The sequence below is a fragment of the Camellia sinensis genome, chromosome 6 (genome assembly GCF_055761805.1).
Source record: "Camellia sinensis isolate YWXY chromosome 6, ASM5576180v1, whole genome shotgun sequence".
Lineage (NCBI taxonomy): Eukaryota > Viridiplantae > Streptophyta > Magnoliopsida > Ericales > Theaceae > Camellia > Camellia sinensis.
The window spans coordinates 174,580,159-174,603,293 of NC_138966.1; the positions used below are offsets into that span (position 1 = coordinate 174,580,159).

At 27.4% G+C, this 23,135-nt stretch overlaps 1 protein-coding gene across 1 annotated transcript; it reads left to right on the forward strand.

The window, feature by feature from the left end:
• Positions 1–20,691: 20,691 nt before the first annotated feature.
• LOC145793054 (RNA-binding (RRM/RBD/RNP motifs) family protein) lies at positions 20,692–21,986 on the forward strand. Its single transcript, XM_082875455.1, has one exon. It carries the CDS (start codon positions 20,821–20,823, stop codon positions 21,640–21,642), a length of 822 nt encoding a protein of 273 aa, XP_082731581.1. The 5' UTR covers positions 20,692–20,820; the 3' UTR covers positions 21,643–21,986.
• Positions 21,987–23,135: the final 1,149 nt, after the last annotated feature.

The following is a 23,135-nucleotide window of genomic DNA, read 5'->3' on the forward strand; positions in this document are numbered from 1 at the left end:
GAATAATTAATTAGTTAATTCCACTTTGAAATAATTAGCTAGAATAATTGAGTAGTTAGTTCCAAATTGTAATAATTAGATAGAATAGTTAATGAGTTTAATTATTAATTAGGTAGTCATAATGATTTAATTAGACGATTTAATTAGAGTAATTATTTAATTAGTTATTCCATTAGATAAGTTATTTAATTTGATTAGCTATTTAATAATTCATATTATAATTAATTAGTTACCTAGTTTAAATTAGTTACTCTATAATTAATTAATTAATGTAGTTAGCTAATTAGTTTTGCATTGTATTTATTTAATTAGCTTAAACTCATTATTTAAATTAGTTCATTATCAAAATTACTTAATTCACAGCTTAGCATAATTAATTATTTATTTGTTGTAATAATTAATTAGCTTAGATAACTAGCTTATTTATTCAAGTTTTCTAATAATTAGTTAAGTAATTTAGTTAGCTAGCCAGTTCATTCGTACCCTCCTGTGTGAGGGCGCATTAATTCATTCGGACCCTCCTACGCGAGGACAAACAAACTTGTAATAATGTGTATGTCTTCCAACCCCACGTATTTCTCCCTTTTATTTACCAGCTTATGCTGGTTAGATTAGGGACATCATGTTTAATTTAGCATACTCATGTTTGAATCCACTTGTATTGCATGCACCAAGGCCCGGCGCATCATTCTAATTCGCATTGTCGTTTAAATACTTCTTTGAATACATGCTTAGACCGCATGCGATCAAATCATTTTATATGCCATATTAGTAGCCGAGCCTAATAATTGCATATCACATGTGTTGCATATGTCATATTGTACGGTTAGGAATCATGCATATTTTCTAACTTTGTTTTGTAGCTTGTTCGCGGGACGTCAGTAAATATGTGAATTGTTATACTTTAGCATCCCGCTTGTACATAATTTTCTTATTATGTTTAGCATCCTACCATTAGACTAATTGCTTAAATGATAAACTGTTTGAATGCCTGTGGATGAAGACTTGTTGCTTGAATTGGAATGATTTAATGAATGTACGTTTTAAGCCCACTTTGTAGTGGCAAATTCACAAACTTTAAACCCACTTTGTTAAGTGGCAAATTAAGCCCACCTGAGGTGGCAAATTCAAACCCTTTTCGAGAAACAAATATGAAATTGAATTGTTCCAATTTGAGCAAACTAGTCTATACCTTGTATGCTTCACATAATAAATTTTAGGATTTATTAAATAATCAGAATAAGAGCATATATTGTACATAAAAACCACATCATGATTAATAGAGGCCGATCTTTGATCGGGTGAGTAGGGTGTTCAATTATTGACATTCCTCTCTCATACCTAAGTTCCCGAACCAAAACACTTTGGTAACGATGGACTAATGGCCTTTGGCACGAGTCATGAGTTTCCTAAATTTTTCAAAAATAAATATTTAGGTAGCGACTCTGAAATCTAGCAAAGCAGTCCATTTTTTGCATTTGATTCAAACATCGATTTTTCAAAAGAAATTACTGGATTTGGACTCTTTTTGTGTTTCCACTATTTCACATTGCACTTATGAAATCAGAATCAGAACCAACACACAAGTGGAGTCCGAACTGTAAAGGCTATTTCATTCTTTTGAAAGGGAGCGCGAAAAGTCGAGTTACAGGCCTATCAGATAGCTTCTTACAAATTATATAAAAGACAACAAGATCATCCACAACTATCCGTAGTCTTTATATTGACAATACCAATTGCAAAAGGAAAAAAAAATCTGAAAGAGACAACATTTTACAATTAGTAAGTATAATACAAAAAAGGCCAAGAAAATAAAACAGTAAAATGTTACAATAATTAAAAATAAAAGTTTACACTGAAAATAAATAAAATGTTACTCTGAAATTAAGTAAAATTTTACTTTGTAAGACACTAACAGTAGTATCTACCTTGATCCCTATCTTTCGTTGTTGTTGATAACAATGTGCCTTTCTATTTGCTATTCAGGAAAGTATCATCAATAAACAATAGAAATTGGTTAAATCTTTCAATGTGCAGTTTGATACAACCTTCAACACAATGGTACGATCACCATATTTGCATAACAACATAAGAGGTGAAGCCATTTTTCAAATCTGTACTCAGTTGATAGTAAAAATTTACTATCAATCAAAGTAAAATTTTAGTGTCACTACGAGTCCAAAAACAAATAACAGAAGTACACACTGCCAGAGTAAAATTTTATTGTCATTCTATCAAAAAATAAAAAACAGAACACATAACTTTAGAGTAAAATTTTACTCTCATTCTATCAAATAAAAATCGAGCACATACCAAAGTAAAATTTTACTTTCATTTTATCAAACAAAAACAGAGCACATACTAGAGTAAATTTATTCTATCAAACAAAAACAGAGAACATACCAGAGTAAAATTTTACTCTCATTCTGTCAAACAAAATCATATCACACACAATAAAAATAAATCAAAAACAAAAACAAACAAACAAACAAAAATAACTAATCAACAAATCAACAAACCTAATTGAACACGAACGATAATCAAACACGTGATCGAAGCAAAACCTCTAAAACTCGATCAACACTCACAAATCTTAATGAAACACTCAAAATATGATACAAATTTGTACAGATGTGAAATGTAATCTCTCATTTAATTGATTGTGTTGATCGTCGGCGGCAAGATCGTCTATTGTTAACCAAGGGTGAGATTTTCAGATTTGGAGATTGTCGACATTGATTTTGCAGATCGTGTTCATTGATTTCGTAGATTGTGTTCACTGATCCATGTATCTATCAGCTCAGATTTTCAAATATATGATACATATATAGAAGGGCAATATTGTCAAAAAAAAGGAAAAATTACATAATGTCCTTATTGAGGCATATGTCTCTTACTTAGAGTTTTTTGAAGGAAAATCCATTAAGTTGTCCTTTACCCTAAATAAAAGTTCAAAAATGGGGGTTTCACCAAAAATTCCATTGATTTAGGGGCAAGCAGCGGATATATTGATCCATTCAAACTGACCGAACCAAACTGATCTGCTATATTTTGGACGGATACGTGATAATGAGCGGATGATTGTGGATCAATTTTTTTCAATCCGCCTAGTTGTGGACGGATGACGGATTTAAGGTTCCTTTGGCCGCAACCGAACCGTCAAACTGCGAGCACCCCTAGTAATTTATAAAACTTTGTATTTTCAATTTATTTAGATATTCTGATTATATTTTCAATTGACAAATAGTTTAAATATTCTATTGAAAAAGAGTTTTCAACTTGTTATATTTTTTGAATTGAAAAAAATTAATGTATAATTTATCTATATTTTTTTATTTTTAAATCTAACTCTAAAAATAATAAATAGAAAATATGATATATGATATATGTTGGTTGGTTTTTATTTTCAAAAATAGATATAGATGTAACAATATAGAGGTATACAATCTCTATAATTGCTTTATTCATGATTTTGGTGATTTGAATTATTTTTTATATTTTAAGAATTACAGATTGTAATACTTTATGTGTATGAGAGATGCTGTGATTGTAATATGTGGATGAGGCATGCAATGTTTGTAATAATCTAAAGTTTCAAACTTTCTTTCTTTGGATGAGGCATGCAGTGATTGTAATACTTTTTTAAGTCATTGACTATAATATATATATATATTTTTTTTTTTTTTGAGGAAGTGCACAAGTTGAATTATGTTAAAAATTTATAAAATTTTAAACCGCCAAACCGATTCGCATCCATCCGCCAATCTGCCAATCCGCTCAATCTACATCCATCGAATTGGTGGACGGATGCGGATTGATTTTCTCTAATCTACCAATCTGGCGGACGAATGACAGATTGGAGGTTCCGTGGCCTCAACCAACCCACGCCCATCCCTACATTGATTTACACATTTCAAAAGAAAAGTTAATTAATTCATAGGCGAATTATATTAACGATCCCTATAGTTTGGGGATACCACTTTGGTTCCCGACCTTTTAATTATGATATATTTGACATTGAATTTTGAATCTCATTCCAAATAAGGATAATTGAAAATATTGTTGCTCTATTTCAAGGGCAAAGTAGTTAATTTGGTAAAATATAAACTAGTTTGACAAACATAAATGTCAAAAAATTATTTTTAAATTTTTAAAAATTATTTCTATCCATCCAAGATAAAATTATATAAAAATGATAATTTTTTATCTTTTTATTTTTTATTTATGTTTTTACCAAATTAATTTTTGAAAAATTTACTTATAAGAAATAACGATCCCATTGATTTTGGAAATGAAAATTTAATATATTATTTGAAAATTTAGATTTACCATTATATCCTTATTTCTATTATATTTTTTTTTTATTCTCTCTCTCGCTTTTGTTGTTTTTTTTTTTATGCTAGAAAAATAAGATATACAATTTATGATAATCAAATTTGTGATGAATTTTTATATGGGAATCTTTTTTATTTGAAATGACTTGAAATGTGAGATTTTTTAAACATTTCAAAAGTACTACAAAAACAATTTGAAATATGAAATTCTACAAGGATTTCAAACATTCTTTAGTAAGTTTTGGACAAATGTATAACTTAAATTGTAACACTCTAATGTAGCACTTAAATATAACACTCTAACGTAAGACTTAAAAAATAAAAACAAAATAAAATAAAATTCTTGGTGTAACACTCTAATGTAAGACTTCAAAAAAATTACTAGTATACTTTTTTAAAATGTAATATTCAAATGTAACATTCCAAAAGAAAAATCATTAGTATAATACTTCAATGTAAAACTCCAAGAAATTCCTTCGTATATTTTTTCTAAATCTCACACTTAAATGTAATATTAAAAAAAAAAAACTCCTTAGTGTATTTTTTTCAAACATAATACTTCAAACAAAGAATATGAGATTCTTCAAACCATTTCAAAAGGAATATAAAAATTCCTTAGTAAGTTTTGGACAAAAGTATAATTTCAAACTGTGAGTGTTACGACCTCTTTTGACAAAGAGATTAAAAACAGTTTTAATCTCTTTCAGATCATATCACCTCTATTTTTTTACACATTTTTTTTTTTAAAAAAAGCCAAAAAAATCAAAAAGTTAACTTTTAACCTACTTCCCAAAACAACTCTACGTTTGGAAAAAGAACACTAATGAATTTTTTTTAGTATTTTTGTGTGTGTTACATTAGAGTGTTATGTTTGTAATTATATTGATTAAAGTGTTACGTTTGAAAAAAGTACGCTAAAGAGTTTTTTTTTTTTTTTTTGTGTTATATTGGAGTGTTATGTTTGAGAAAAGTTTGGAGTGTTATGTTGTTATGTTTGGAAAAAGTACACTAAGAAATTTTTTAGTATGTTACATTAAAGTGTTACGTTATTGGAGTGTTGCATTCTTATTCGTAATATGAGATTTGTTCTAAAATGAGAAAAAATTTAAAACCTCTATAGTTCGGATTGCCCAAATGTTTAATTTCATATTTAGAGAAACTCACTTTTATCTTTAAAAATTTAAATCTAAACATGTAAGTGCTATATTTCTGTGTAATTTTTACTTTAATGAGACTTTTGGGTTCATAAGAAAAAAATGACTAAATCGTTCACAAGATCATATTTTACGATTTATTGGTACTTCACCTTAATTTTTAGTATGTATTTGAATGATGATCATAATGGGTGATTATTTTTGTTGATATTTTTAGATAGTTATCATATAATAAATGGTTGAATTTGTTATTCATAAATATTTTTACATAGTTCTCATGTAATGGAAGATTATGAGGCTTTTAATGTGTAATCAATATGTTTACTGAGAGGGTAATTTTTGAGAAAAATTGGGCCGAGCTGCGAGTTGGGCTTTGAGACCCAAAGCGCGAAGGACTGAGTAAAAAAGGCCGTAAAGGATACTCCGGCCCAGGAGAGCAAGGGTACTCCGGCAAAGTTACTCCGGCCCAAGGAGGTGAAATTATTTCGGCTCACAAGTGATAAAGTTACTCCGGTTCAAAGATGATAGATTTGTTCCGATTCTGAGGAGATGTTGACTTACTACGGTCAAAAGAGATGAGGTTACTTCGGTTGAGAGGTTGTAAATGTACTTCGGTCCTGGAACAGCTTGGAGTTAGACCGGTCTTGAGTCGTTGTTTCGGTCCAAGCACACCATGGGTTGAGCAGAGGAAAATCGAGATATGGTGTAGCGAGCAAAACCGAACTAAGGATAGGTCGGCCTAATCTAAGGCTCGGCATAGCTAATGTTACTTCGGTCAAATGGAAGTTCGGCCATAAAGAAAACCATCCCACTTGGTTTGAGCAGTGGGGGAGGGTGTAAAAGGATAAGCATTATCCTTAGGAGAATGAATCCTAGGAGGACTCTGCATGGAGAAGTACAAGTCCTACTAGGATTGTGCCACGGGAAACTTATAAAAGCCCATAAACATCACTTTGGAAGAGGTAATTGAACACAATTCTTTCTGAGAACATAAACTTTGTCTATTTGTCAAGCTTACTGACTTAGGCATCGGAGAGGTTTCCGGCACACACCCGCCGGCTAGCTCACGTTTGTGTTTTCAGGTGACAAAGCGATGTCGTACGGAGGAGCGTGGACTTGGTCAACAGGATTATACGAGGGGAATTATTTCCTCCCCGTACATTTACTATATAAAATGTTTTTAGTTTTGAATTTTTCGATTTAATGGATTGATTTAATAATGATATTCAAGTTGTCAATATGTTTAACTTTTGAAAAAATATAAACTAATTTAATGAAAATAAATATTTCAAAAAATATATTTTAAAAAAATATATTTCTACCCTCTAAAAAGATAAAATTATATAAAAATGATGTATTTTTAATTTTTTTCACCAATTTAATTTTTAATTTCTTAGAAAAAAATTTTGAAAACCAAATCAAATAAAACTTTATAGCCAAAAAAATTTCAACACTATTCATTAAAAAAAAAGTCAATACATTGCAAATAACATATAAGTTAACTAACACAAAAAAAAAAATTGTATGACGAATTTGTTCCTAAAATAGACGGTTTGCAAATAAAATATCTTTAATTATTCTCACTTAGGCCTCGTTTGGCAAGTTGTGATTTTATTAAAAAAATCAAAAGTCACTAAAAAAATCAAAAAGCCAACCACGTATACCAAAAAGTTAAAGATTTCATTTTTTCTTTACTTTTTGTATATCTTTTCGTAAAAAATTAAAAAGTTATTTTAAACCTATTAATTTTTTTTACATCATATTTTAGTCAAAAAGTTACAAAGTTATTAAAAAAATATGTTTTCAAACGAGGCCTTAGAACAATATTCAAAATTTAAGATCAAATGTACTATAATTAAAAATTTAGAGAATAAAATGACACAAATCTTAAATTATAAAAATTGTTTGTATAATTAGCTCTTAATTTATTTATAAATTTAAATTTAAAAATTTGAAAAGAGAACTATATTTTTTTTCACACCCACCAGATCAAAAGAGAACAATCTTCAACAGCCATAACAAGAAAATAAATGAGAAGAAAAGCAATCAGTATAGTTCATTTATTGCTCATAATAAAAAAATAAATGAAAAGAAAAGCAAGGGTTCAAAAATAAGAGCAGTGATCTAGACTCCAGCTGGGATACCCAGCAACCACCACCACCCCCATACACGTGGGGGCCAGCTATCGGAGGATTCAAGAAAAATAAAAATAAAAATAAAAATATGGGCCAATCACATTTTACTGGGGTGTGGGGTCACCCCAGTGAGGGTCGGAGTCTTTTTTCCAAAAAAAAAAAAAAAAAAAAAGCAATAAAATTAATTGAAGATTGCTTACATGGAAATAAGAGCCGCCTGTTCAATTGTAGATTGCGGCTGAGGAGGTCACAATAAAAAAATGAAAAATATTTAGTGCTTTCAATTTTTGTGACTTTAATAACTTGAATGTGGCAAAATACTGTTGTTATACATTTAAAACGATCGTTTTGAGTGTTTCGAGCTATTTGAGTTATGATTTTTCGAATTATCTATCATTGTTGTAAAAAAATATTCCATCTGTGTCAAAATAATAGTCTTTTTTAAGAAATTTAACTTTTTTTTAATAGTATAATTATTGTATTTAAAAAAAAAATAATTCTTCAAAATTACCCATTGATAGTATATTTTTTGGATAATATCAATGTTATAATTATATTTTTTATATTATTAATGAATTTAAAAGAATGACAAAATAGAAAATTTATATTATTTTTGTACTTGATTTTTAAGAAGGAATTAATATTTTGGGATAATAAAAAATAAAATAAAGGACTAATATTTTGGGACAGAGAATGTAACAATATTACAAATTTATCCTTATTAATTTAGAAATTATTCAAAACTTAATCATTATCAGATTTTATATGGACTTCACATAAACTCTATATTATACAAATTAATTTTTACCATATTATTATCTACCCAAAAAATTATGGGCCAATAAGTTTGGATTAGCAGACATTCCTAAAAAAATAAGAGGCCACTGTGGAGGTCAAAAGAAAAAAATCGACCAAATATAAAAAGGTAGGGTGTAGGGCTTTTTTTTAAAAAAAAAAATTTAAAAAGTCTGAAATTAAAAGGGGGGTTTGTATTTCTTTTTATAAAAAAAAAATAAAAAATAAAAAAATTAAGATTGAAAAATTAGAGTCTATTGGAGGTTTTGTCATTCATCTAAACATGACAGTTAAAAAACATAATTCATTTTATTTTTTAAAAAATACAGTGAATTAAAAAATCCAATCACAATTTTTTTTTTACTCAATATGTGATCATAACAAAATGTTAAAAAAAACACAATCAGTTAAAAACACAATCACTTTATGATCAAAACATAGTGTAAAAAACATAATAAATTAAAAAAATACAATCACATTTTTTTTTCACTGTCTGATAAATCTTCAACTCACAATAAGAAAGTAAATAAAAAGAAATGCAATCAATATAATCTATTCATTGCTCACAATTAAAAAAAATAATCACTTTTTTTTTTCCGCAACGTCTAATCAAAATGGAGTGTAAAACTTCGACACTCATAATAAAAAAATAGTTGAGAAGAAAAGCAATCAGTGTCGTTCATTCATTGCTCATAATAAAAAAAAGAAAAGCAACACAATCGCATTTTTTTTTTCACCTATAAATCTTCAACTTACAATAAATAAAAAAAAATGGATAAAAAGAAAAGCAAATTCATTCATTGCTCATAACAAAAAATGAAATGAAAAGGAAAACAATGAAGTCTATCGAATATTATTTACAGGAAAATTAGAGCCGTCTGTTCAGTTGAAGATTGTGATTCTTCAACTTACAATAAAAAAAATAGATGAAAAGAAAAGCAAATTCATTCAATGCTTATAACAAGAAAAGAAATCAAAAGGAAAACAAAGAAGTCAATTGAATATTATTTACAGGAAAATCAGAGCTGTCTGTTCAGTTGAAGATTGTGATTCTTCAACTTATACAATAAAAAAAAAAAAAAATAGATGAAAAGGAAAGCAAATTCATTCATTGCTCCTAACAAAAAAAAATAAATGAAAAGGAAGACAATGAAGTCAATACTGAATATTATTTATAGGAAAATCAAAGCCGTCTGTTCAATTGAAGATTGTGATTGAAGATTGTGGCGGTAGAAGTGAGAATAAAAAAATAAGATGTGGTTGTGGAAGTCAAAAGAAAAAAAAAAAAAAAAAAAAAAAAAAAAAAAAAAAAAAAAAAAGAAGAAGAAGATAGGGTTTAGGGTTTTTTAATAGTCAAGAAGTCTGAAATTGAAGAGTGGGTTGGGGTGTTTTTTTTTTTTTAATAAAAAAATCAAAAAAATTAAGATTTAGATATTAGAACTCTTGGAGGACGTGGATTAGAAATTCCTTTTTCCTTAATATATACTAGCATATCACCCGTGTTATGCACGGGATTAATTTTTTTAAAAAAAACTATTTATATTATGTCAAACATATTTATAAATTGTTAGTATAAAATATATATAATTTTAAAAGAAAATATTGATATTGCATAATTAAAATAATAAAAATAAGAATTTATTACATTTGTTCGAAATTCACTGAATAAGTAAAACAAAAAAATAACTAAAATTTAAATTGTTGTGAGCATTCCATCAGCATTCATGCATTATCAACATGATAGTTAGGTGGTGTTTGGTTATCATATTTGGCTAAATAATCACAAAAAAACACAAAAAAAAAAAAAAATTCAAAAAATCACAGAAAGCCAAAAATTACAAAAAGACAAAAAAAAAATCCACTGTTCCAAAGCTAAAAAGTCAAAAATCCAATCAAGAATACCAAACAAACAAAAAAGTCTTAGGCTAAAAAAGTCAAAAAGGCCAAAAAGCCAACTAAAAAAGTCATTGCCAAACAAAGGGTTAGTATTATAATTTTTAAACAATACATATATTATGTATTTATAAAATGTTATAAAGTAAAAATGTTATACTTACATTTTTTTTTAACCTTCTGAAATGTATAGACATTCTTCTTACCAATCTACATTTAAAAAAAATAACCGTTGAATTAACTACAATCACAATTTTTCTCATTGTGAGTGTTTATATTTATCTAACTTCAATCATATTAAAAAATCAATTATAATTTTTTTTTTTGGCTAGACCAAATACAAATAAAAAAAAAATGAGATAATTTCAATCATACAAATCACAAATATTTTTATGCTATTTAACTACAATCATATTTTTTTCATAATAAAAAAATAATTATAAAGAAGAACCATTAAAGTAATAAATAAAACGATTAAATCACGTTAAAAAAAAATCATTGAACAAAGTATAATCACATCACATTTTTCTCATAATAAAAAAAATAAATAAAAAAAAGAACCATTGAACTAACTACAACACAATCACATTAAAAAAAAAACCATTGAACAAACTACAATCATATCACATTTTTCCCATAATAAAAAAAATAAATGAAAAAAAAGAACCATTAAACTAATTACAATACAATCACATTAACAAAAAAAAAATCATTGAACTAACTATAATCACATTAAAAAAAAGAACCATTGAACTAACTACAATCACATTTTTCTCTTTGTAAGTGTTTATATTTATCTAACTTCAATCATATTAAAAAATCAAATTATAATTTTTTTTTAGCTAGACCAAATACAAATCAAAAAAGGAAATAACTTCAATCATACAAATCACAAATATTTTTATGCTATCTAACTACAATTATATTTTTTTCATAATAAAAAAAAATAATTGTAAAGAAGAACCATCAAAAACAGTAAATAAAACAATTAAATCACATTAAAAAAATCATTGAACAAACTACAATCACATCACATTTTTCTCATAATAAAAAAAATTAAATGAAAAAAAAAGAAGTATTGAACTAACTATAATACAATCACATTAAAAAATAGAACCATTGAACAAATTACAATCAAATCACATTTTTCTCATAATAAAAAAAACAATTGAAAAAAAAAGAACCATTAAACTAATTACAATATAATCTCATTAAAAAAAAGAATCATTGAACTAACTACAATCACATAAAAAAAAAAACTGTTGAACTAATTACAATCACATTTTTCTCTTTGTGGGTATTTATATTTATCTAACTTCAATCATATTAAAAAATCAAATTATAATTTTTTTTTTTACAAATCACAAAATGAGATAATTTCAATCAAAAGAACTATTAAAATAGTACACAAAAGAAGAAATTGCTAAACTAAATACAAATTATAATTTTTTTTTTGGCTAGACCAAATACATCAAAAAATGAGATAACTTCAATCATACAAATCACAAATATTTTTATGCTATCTAATTACAATCATATTTTTTTCATAATAAAAAAGATATTTGTAAAGAAGAACCATTAAAATAGTAAATAAAACGATTAAATAATTATGAATGGATTTTAACCAAATCTCCCAAAAGGCATGGGGATTGAGAGAAATTAATTAATGCTGAGTTTTTTTTTTTAAATCAAAAAATTAGAAAATTAAGATTGAGATATTGGAGCTCCCACAAGACTTGTGGGTTAAAAACCCCCTTTTGCTTAATATATAGTATAGATAGATAATATATAATAATACATATATATATAGAGATTATAAGATGAGAGAAATAAAGTACTATCTTATTATAATGGAGGAGATCTTATAAAAAAAAGTGTAGACATGAATGCCCTCCTATTTTATTGTGTTTACAATTATCTATATACGTGAATTGTGATTTTTAAATGTTTTTTTTAAATACCTTCTTTTTTTTATATTATATTAAAGTTTAATATTTTGATAATAATCATATGTACGTTAAACTTTTTAAGGAATTAAATGTCTTTTTTTTATTATATTATATTAAATTTTAATATTTTGATAATAATCATATGTGCTAGACTTTTTAAGAATTTTTTTTGTACTTGTTCTTAATGCATTAAAGTGTTATTATGAGGGATAATAATCATATGTGTTGGGACTTTCCAAAAAATTCATATGTGTTGGATTGCAAAGAATTTTTTTTATGCTTGTTCTTAATGTATTAAAGTGTTATTATGAGGATAAGACTTGGGGGTTAGGAGAAGTTAATAAATGCTAAGTTTTTTTTTTAAATCAAAAAATCAGGAAATTTAGATTGAGAGATATGAGCTCCCACAAGGCTTGGGGTTAAAAACTCCCTTTTGCTTAATATATAACTAGCCTGTCACATGTGCTATGCACGGGATAATTATAGATATTTATATTTGTTTTAATTTTTTTTAATATATAAATTATGTTTTTTAAGATTTTTTATAAAAATAATTTAACAATCTTATCACTAACCATAGTGTACATGAGAAATTAAAAAGGCTACTGCAGTAATTATGCACGGGCTGTATCTATAATTATTTGTATAAGGGGATTTTAAATGCTAATCAAAGATTTTGACCAAATCAATAAATGCAGGCATGTGGATTGGAAAAAGTTAATAAAAATTTTGATCAAATCAATAAATGCTGAGGTTTTTTTTTTAAAATCAAAAATTTAGAAAATTAAGATTGAGAGATTAAAACTCCCACAAGTCTTGGGGTTTAGAAACCCCCTTTTTTTTAATATATTTACAATTATCTATATATGTGAATTGCGATTTTTAAATATATATTTTTTTTAAATGTCTTCTTTTTTTCCTCATATTATATTAAACTTTAATATTTTGATAATAATCATATGTGTTGGACTTTTCAAAGAATTAAATATCTTTTTTTATTATATTATATTAAAGTTTAATATTTTGATAATAATCATATGTGTTGGACTTTTTAAGAAATTTTTTTTATGCTTGTTCTTAATGCGTTAAAGTGTTATTATGAGGGATAATAATCATATGTATTGGGACTTTTTAAGGAATTCATATGTGTTGGATTTCAAAGAATTTTTTTTGTACTTGTTTTTAATGCATTACAGTGTTATTATGAGGATAAGACTTGGGAGTTGGAAGAAATTAATAAATGCTAAGGTTTTTTTTTTAAATCAAAAAATTAAGAAATTTAGATTGAGAGATTGAAGCTCTCACAAGACTTGGGGTTAAAAATCCCCTTTTGCTTAATATATAATACATAATTATCAATATAAGTGAATTGCGATTTTTAATTTTTTTTTTCCTTTTTTATATTATATTAAAGTTTAATATTTTGATAATAATCATATGTGTTGGAATTTTTAAGAAATTTTTTTTATGCTTGTTCTTAATGCGTTAAAGTGTTATTATGAGGGATAATAATCATATGTGTTGGGACTTTTCAAGGAATTCATATGTGTTGGATTTCAAAGAATTTTTTTTGTACTTGTTTTTAATGCATTACAGTGTTATTATGAGGATGAGACTTGGGAGTTGGAAGAAGTTAATAAATGCTAAGGTTTTTTTTTAAATCAAAAAATCAAGAAATTTAGATTGGGAGATTGGAGCTCCCACAAGACTTGGGGTTAAAAATCCCCTTTTGCTTAATATATAGTACATAATTATCAATATAAGTGAATTGCGATTTTTAAATATATATATTTTTTTAAAATGTCTTTTTTTTTTCCTTTTTTATATTATATTAAAGTTTAATATTTTGATAATAATCATATGTGTTGGACTTTTTAAGAAATTCAATGTCTTCTTTTTTTTTATTATATTATATTAAAGTTTAATATTTTGATAATAATCATATGTGTTGAACTTTTCAAGAAATTTTTTTATGCTTGTTCTTAATGCATTAAAGTGTTATTATGAGGGTAAGACTTGGGGGTTGGGAGAAGTTAATAAATGCTAAGATTTTTTTTTTTTTTTAAATCAAAAAATCAGGAAATTTAGATTGGGAGATTTGAACTCCCACAAGGCTTGGGGTTAAAAACCCCCTTTTGCTTAATATATAGTATAGACTAGCATATCATCCGTGTTATGCACGGATTGTATTTACAATTATCTATATATGTGAATTGCGATTGTTTAATGACTTTTTTTTAAATACCTTCTTTTTTGTATTATATTAAAGTTTAATATTTTGATAATAATCATATGTGTTAGACTTTTCAAGGAATTAAATGTCTTTTTTTTTATTATGTTATATTAAAGTTTAATATTTTGATAATAATCATATGTGTTGGACTTTTCAAGAAATTTTTTTTATGCTTGTTCTTAATGCATTAAAGTGTTATTATGAGGGATAATAATCATATGTGTTGGGACTCTTCAAGGAATTCATAGGTGTTGGATTTCAAAGAATTTTTTTTATACTTGTTCTTAATGCATTAAAGTGTTATCATGAGGGTAAGATTTGAGGGTTGGGAGAAATTAAAAAATGCCAAGGTTTTTTTTTTTAAATCAAAAAATCAAGAAATTTAGATTGGGAGATTGGAGCTCCCACAAGGCTTGGGGTTAAAAACCTCCTTTTGCTTAATATATAGTATAGATATAGATAGATAGCCTATCACCCGTGCTATATACAGGATAATTATAAATATTTATATTTGTTTTAGATTTTTTTTAATATATAAATTTTGTTTTTTAAGAATTTTGATAAAAATAATTTAACAATCTTATCACTAACCATAGTGTATGAGAGAAGTTGAAAAGGGTACTGCAGTAACTATACACGGATTGTATCTATAATTATTTGTATGAGGAGATTTTAAATGCTGATCAAGAGATTGTATAAATAAATGCAGGCATGTGAAAAGACATGTGCATTAAAAAAATTAATAAATGCTGATTAGGAGATTTTGACCAAATCAATAAATGCTGAGTTTTTTTTTAATAAAAAATTTAGAAAATTCAAATTGGGATATTGAAGCTTCCACAGGCCTTGGGAGTTAAAAATCTCATTTTGTTTAATATATAGTATAGATACTAGCCTATCACCCGTACTATGCACGGGATAATTATAGATATTTATATTTGTTTTAGATTTTTTTAATATATAAATTATGTTTTTTTAAGATTTTTTATAAAAATAATTTAACAATCTTATCACTAATCATAGTGTATGAGAGAAGTTGAAAAAGGTACTGCAGTAACTATACATAGATTGTATCTATAATTATTTGTATAAGGGGATTTTAAATACTGATCAAAGGATTTTGACCAAATCAATAAATGCAGGCATGTGAAAAGATATGTGGATTGAAAAAAGTTAATAAATGCTGATCAGAGGATTTTGACCAAATCAATAAATGCTGTTTTTTTTTTAATAAAAAATTTAGAAAATTCAGATTGGGATTATTTAAAGCCATTGAACAAACTACAATCATATTTTTCTTTTTGTGAGTTAACTTCAATCATATTAAAAAATCAAATTATAAACGAAAGGAGATAGCTTCAATCATACAAATCACAATTTTTTAATGCTATCTAACTACAATGACATTTTTCTCATAATAAAAAAAATAATTGAAAAAAATAACCATTAAAATAGTAAATAAAAAAGATTATTTAGAACTATTGAACAAATTACAATCACATTTTTCTTTTTGTGAATGTTTATGTTTATCTAATTTCAATCATATTAAAAAATAAAGTTATAATCAAAAGGAGATAACTTCAATCATGCAAATCACAAATTTTTAAATGCTATCTAATCATCATCAATAATTAAAAAAACACAATAATTTATTTTTCAAAAAACATAGTGAGTTAAAAAGATCAATCACAATTTTTTTTTTTGGTCAAAATACAATCTAATTATCATCAATAATTGGTACATTATGTAACCCTAATGAGTACAATCCATTTTGTTTTTCAAAAAACACCGTGAGTTAAAAATCAAATCAAATCACAAATTAAGTGAATTGATAGTTAAAAAAACACAATAATTGTTTTCTCAAAAAACAAATCAATTACAATTTTTTTTTTTCAAAATACAATCTAATCATTATCAATAATTGGTACTTTAAAAATCAAATCAGAAAAAATCAAATCAAATCACAAATATTTTTATGCTATCTAACTACAATCATATTTTTTTCATAAATAATTGTAAAGAAAACCATTAAAACAGTAAATAAAAATTAAATCACATTAAAAAAAAGAACTATTGAACAAACTACAATCACGTCACATTTTTTCCATAATAAAAAACATAAATAAATGGGAAAAAAACCATTGACTAACTACAATCGCATTAAAAAAAAAGAACCATTGAATTAACTACAATCACATTTTTTTTTGTGAGTGTTTACGTTTATCTAACTTCAATCATATTAAAAATAAAATTAAAATAGTAAATAAAAAGATTAAATAATATTAAAAAAAATCATTGAACTAACTACAACAATCATATTAAAAAAAAGAACCATTGAACAAATTACAATCACATCACATTACAATCACATTTTTTTCTTTGTGAGTATTTATGTTTATTTAATTTCAATCATATTAAAAATAAAATTAAAATAGTAAATAAAAAGATTAAATAACAATAAAAAAAATCATTGAACTAACTACAACAATCATATTAAAAAAAGAGCCATTGAACAAACTACAATCACATCACATTTTTCCCGTAATAAAATAAATAAATGAAAAAAAAAGAACTATTAAACTAACTACAATCACATTAAAAAAAAAAGAATCATTCAACTAATTATAATCACATTTTTCTCTTTGTGAGGGTTTATATTTATTTAATTTCAATCATATTAAAAATAAAATTAAAATAGTAGATAAAAAGATTAAATAACATTAAAAAAAATCATTGAACTAACTACAACAATCATATTGAAAAAAAGAGCTATTGAACAAAGTACAATCACATCACATTTTTCCCATAATAAAATAAATAAATGAAAAAAAAGAACTATTAAACTAATTACAATCACATTAAAAAAAGAATCATTCAACTAATTATAATCACATTTTTCTCTTTGTGAGGGTTTATATTTATTTAATTTCAATCATATTAAAAAATCAAATTATAATTTTTTATTCACGAAACAAATCACAAATATTTTTATGCGCTATTTAACTACAATATTAAAACAGAAAACAAAAGGACAAGTCAAGAAGGGGAAAACAAAAAGAAGACTTATTGTTTACATACGTGATCACTGAAATTGAAAGTGTAGAAGTGAGAAATCAAGCAAGAGAAAACAAAAAGGAGACTCACTGTTTGCAATAGGTATGTGAAAAGTTAAAAATAGTGTGTAAATTGAAGAAGTTAAAAAGACTTGGAATAATTTAATAAGTGCAAAGTTTTTTTTTTCAAAAAAAATCAAAAAAATTATGAAATTAAGGTTCAGATATTGGAACTCCCACAAAATTTGTGAGTTAGAGAGAGATATAAACAAATAGATAGATATAGATATAGATATTTATATTTGTTTTAAAAAAATTTTAATATTCAAATTATTTGTTTTGGAGAAGGTACTGCATTAATTATGAGAGAAGTCAAAAAGTTTTGTGGGTTGAGAGAAGTTAATAAATGTCGAGCTTAATTTTTTTTTAAAAAAACAAAAAATTAGAAAATTAAGATTGACATATTGGAGCCCCCACAGGCCTTGGGGGTTAGAAATCTCATTTTGCTTAATATATAGTACCAGCATATCACTCGTGCTATGCACGGATTGTGTTTACAATTACCTATATATGTAAATTGTGATTTTTAAATGCTTTTTTTTTTTAAATGCCTTCTTTTTTTTTCTTTTTTATACTATATTAAAGTTTAATATTTTGATAATAATCATATGTGTTAGACTTTTCAAGGAATTAAATGTCTTTTTTTTTAATTATATTATATTAAAGTTTAATATTTTGATAATAATCATATGTGTTGGACTTTTCAAAAAAAAAATTTTATACTTGTTCTTAATGCATTAAAGTATTATTATGAGGGATAATAATCATATGTGTTGAGACTTTTCAAAGAATTTATATGTGTTGGATTTTAAAGATTTTTTTTTTTTTTTATGCTTGTTCTTAATGCATTAAAGTATTATTATGAGGGATAATAATCATATGTGTTGAGACTTTTCAAGGAATTCATATGTGTTGGATTTTAAAGAATTTTTTTTTTTATACTTGTTCTTAATGCATTAAAGTGTTATTATGAGGGTAAGACTTGAGGGTTAGGAGAAATTAATAAATGTAAGGTTTTTTTAAAAAAAAAATAAAAAAATCAAGAAATTTAGATTGGGAGATTGGAGCTCCCACAGGACTTGGCGTTAAAAACCCCCTTTTACTTAATATATAGTATAGATATATATATATATATAGATATAAATTTTAGGGAGTGAAAACTCTAAAAATATTTTTCAACAGACTCCCTAAAAAGTTTCCTAATTTAACAAATGTTACAGTGATTCCTTATATATGAGGAGCCACTGTTCATTCCTTAAATATATAATATTAATTTTTTTTCTCATTCTTTTTCTCTCTATGATTTCTAATTTAATTGTCACACTAACTTTTTAAAAAATAAGTTTAAATGAAAATAAAATAGAAAAAGAATAGGAAGTATTGTTGAAAAAATAGTGAAAAAAATAATCACCTAATATAGAGAAGGTCACGACTAATCACCTAATCAGCAATGATAGAGGGCTCGAATTTCCCAGATTCGAATGGTTCGAATTGACCAAAACGACGTCGTTTTAGACACAAAACAACACAAAACGACGTCATTTTGATCAATTCAAACCATTTAAGCCGCGAATATTGTGACCACCAAGCATTTCTCTTAAAGAAAATATAGACAACATTGTTGGGATGCTGTGAGAGGCCACGACTCTTCTCTCTCACTTTTATGGGTCCGTTTGGAAGTGAGGTTAGTGTGAAAAAGAAAAAGAAAACGGTCCATTCATTTCAAGAGTCTAAATATACTATTTGTTTAACCTAATGGAACTCATTGGTATGGATAATAAACAAGAAATTTTTTATGAAATAAATCATCATGTTTGATTTTGATTGCATTTTTAAATTGATGTTTTTATTTTTTAATAATGTTTTTTAATATTTTAAATAATTTTATTAGTTTTTTTTCTTAATCGGCAGAAATCAGTTGTTAATTGTTAGATTAGTACATATAGAAGTTAACCTAATTTTTTTATGCATCTAACCTAGATGCACTTAAAAAGTAGAATATTTGTGAAAAAATATTTTTAAAAAATAATAAATACACCAGAATACAAAAATGAGAAATTTATTAGAAAATTCTCTTTCAAGTACTTGTGTTCTAATTAGACCATAAGATATTTTTGTATTCCAATAAGTCCTATTATTTTGAACTTTGATCTACCAAATCCTAATTATCATATTTAAGGATTTTATGGACAATTTTACCCTTACAAATATTTTTTGAATCCTTACTAACTTAGTGATGCAAATTTTCACATTAAATAATTAAATCATGTAATATTCACACTGTTAATGTGAACATTGATATGCATTTTACATTATTATTATCAGGGATATTTTGATAATTATGTCTCTCATAAGACTTATTAGAACATAAGACATTAATTTTGACTAAGAGGAACATAAGTAGGTGAAGATGGATTCATGAATAAATGTTTTTACAAAAATATAGTGATTTTTTATTTTTTTTTTATATTTTTGATATTTAGTAAATTTTTTAAAGATTTTTTTTTTTCACAATTATTATATTTTTAAGTGTATTTATATTAGTTGTATTAAAAATTATTATTTTTTTAAATATTAAATAATTTCAGTGAAAGAAAATACTTAATTTTCAAAAAAAAAAAAAGAAATAAATCAAACAAGATGAATAGTTATCGAAATGAGATTCGGGAGTTGTACAGACCCAAACAACACCTGCAATCTTGATCATAGACTGAAGGCTGCCCAAACTTTTATTATTATTATTCTTATTTAGTTTATTTATTTGAATCAATGCCATGAAAAGCAAATTATAAAGATCATCTTTATAAGATCATCTTCTTCTGTTCCAGTGTACATCTCGACTAAAATTTAAAAGTTTGACTTGACTGTTTACATTAGTTTTGGTTTTTTTTGTTTTTTTTTTAATTTTTTTAATATAAAAAATCATAGCTCCGTTACTAGAGACAGCATCCATTTTGTGTTATAACTAATGGCTTTGATTATTCAGGTTGAGGCTAATAGGGCCTTACCAAGAGAGGAACAACAGATTTCCTCCACTAGGACTGGAAGCTTTGGAAGTGGCGGAAATTAATTTATAGGACCAAGAAAATATTTGTTGGATGCTGTCGACAGGGTTTTGCATAAGACCTTTCATGATTTAAATGGTAAACAGGTGGAAGTGAAGCGTGCTCTTCCTGGAGATGCCAACGTTGGTGGTGGTGGCGGTGGCCGTTCCATGGGTGGTGGTGCAGGTGGTCGTACTGGTGGTGGAGGTTATCAGGGTTATGGTGCTTCTGGTGGCAATTCAGGTTCTTATGATGGTCGAATGGATTCAAACAGGTATATGCAGTCTCAAAATACTGGTGGTGGTGGGTTTCCGCCTTATGGTTCTTCAGGGTATGGTGCTCCTGGTTATGGGTATGGTGCTGCCAATAACAGCATGGGTTATGGTGGTTACGGCAGTTATGGTGGTGCCAATACAGGCTATGGCGGTCCTGCTGCTGCAGCCTATGGTAACCCAAATATCCCTAACGCTGGTTATGGAAGAGGTCTACCAGGTGCCTCACGAAGTTCATGGAGCTCTCAGGCTCCCTCTGGCTATGGTGCTTTGGGCTATGGAAATGCTGCTCCTTGGGGTGGTGCTAATGCGAGCGGTGGTGGTCCTGGTTCAGCACCCACAGGTCAATCTCCAGCTGGTGCTGCTGGGTATGGGAACCAAGGCTATGGTTACGGTAGGTATGGTGGAGCTGATGGGTCTTACGGAAATCAAGCTGCATATGGTGCTGTCGGAGGTCGTGCTGGGAGTGTCCCAAATAGCAATGCTTCCGCTGGTGGTGGTGCCAGTGGGGGAGAGCCGCAAGGCAGCAGTGGGGGCTACATGGGAGGTAGCTATGGTGATGCCAATGGGAATTCAGGGTACGGAAATCAAGGCTGGAGGCCCGATCCCTCTCAGACTTCTGGAAGCTATGGGGCTCAGGCAAATGGTCCTCATGGTGGGCAAGGTGGATATGGTGGTGGGTATGGTGGTGCCCCAACTCGACAGGCTCAACAACAGTAATTTTGATGATTTCATTATGTGTGGGACTCAGTCTTTTTTGCTGTGAGGACATGCTGTCAATGCTTTCCCAATTTATCTGGCAGGAGAGGGGTGACTCTCGTTCGGCGTCATGCATGCATTGGGACTGGTTGGATTGCTTGACTCCCAGTAGCTTGCAGTCTATTTTGCTAGCGTATAATGACTAGTTTTTGTTTTATTTTTGAGGAGTAGAATTGTCTCTTCTTTAGTAATTGCTCTTGAGTGTAGTTTAAATTTCAGTGTGCTTATAGTTGTGCTATTAGCTGATCTGGAGCTTTTTACCTTATCCTAGTGTTTAAGCTATAATAGCTTATATTGAACTTTCATATGGTTTGATGCAGTTGAGTATTTTGTTAATGATGTGGAATTAGCATATTTGATCTTGGGCCATTAGCAGAATTTAGTTGATAGGCGGAGTCATAGATATACGTTTGATGATAGTTTGTTTGTAGTATGCCATTCCATTTTCTTTGGTATCACAAGGTAGAACTGCAAGATATAGTGAAGATTCTTACTGTAGGAATATGGCTACTTGGGTTGGTAGCCATAACTGTAGTGGTAAGTAGTTGAACTTTGAAAATGGCATAATCATTTCCCCCTGTATTTGCCCTTTGTCTTGTACAGGAGGAGAGATGCTCAAGTTCTAAAGTGGAGTCAAGTGTCCACTCATAGCTGAACACGAACTTCCTAGTGGTTGTGTTTATCGTGGAAGGGGACGTGGAGTTGGCTGGTAAACTCCTGAGATTGGTCATGTGGAAAGCCAGGTCATGTTGGCGCACTACAACATTTTCTTAGTTTAGTGACATTTGAAAGTATCACAAAACTATTCTTCTAATGACATTTTTTGGTCTTGTGGCATTTTGAACAAGTGCCACTTCTATCAGTGCCACGGTAGATACGAGTGCCACGGTAGATACTTGCAAGTGCCACTGCACCATCATGGCTGAAAACTTTCAATGACATTTTAATGTCATGGTAGATATTATTTGTGGCACTATCAAGCGCCATTAAAAAAAAGTTAGTGACACTTGTAAGTGTCATTACACTATCAAGACTAAAACTTTTCAGTGACACTTTAATGTCATGGTAGGCACTATTCGTGACGCTATCAAGTGCCATTCATGACGATAATTCGTTGTAGAACAATTTGATCCGCTCTTGTGGAGACTCGAACCGCCAACCTTCCGCACCATGAACCTTATACACCACACTCTTCCCACTACACCTCTATAGTACCACATGATTATATATGCAGCATATATTATTTATATAGTACATACATCCATATTAATATAAAAGTATATGTATAAACAAAATTATTTTATTGAACATAATTTATGTAAAATAAACTATTTACCACCAAAATAAAAAAAAAAAGACCACTTTTGGCTTTTTAGTCGTCAATTCTATACTTTTGGCTACTAATTATTTTTTAGTTGCTAAAAAAATTAACTTTTGTCGACCAAAATCGGATT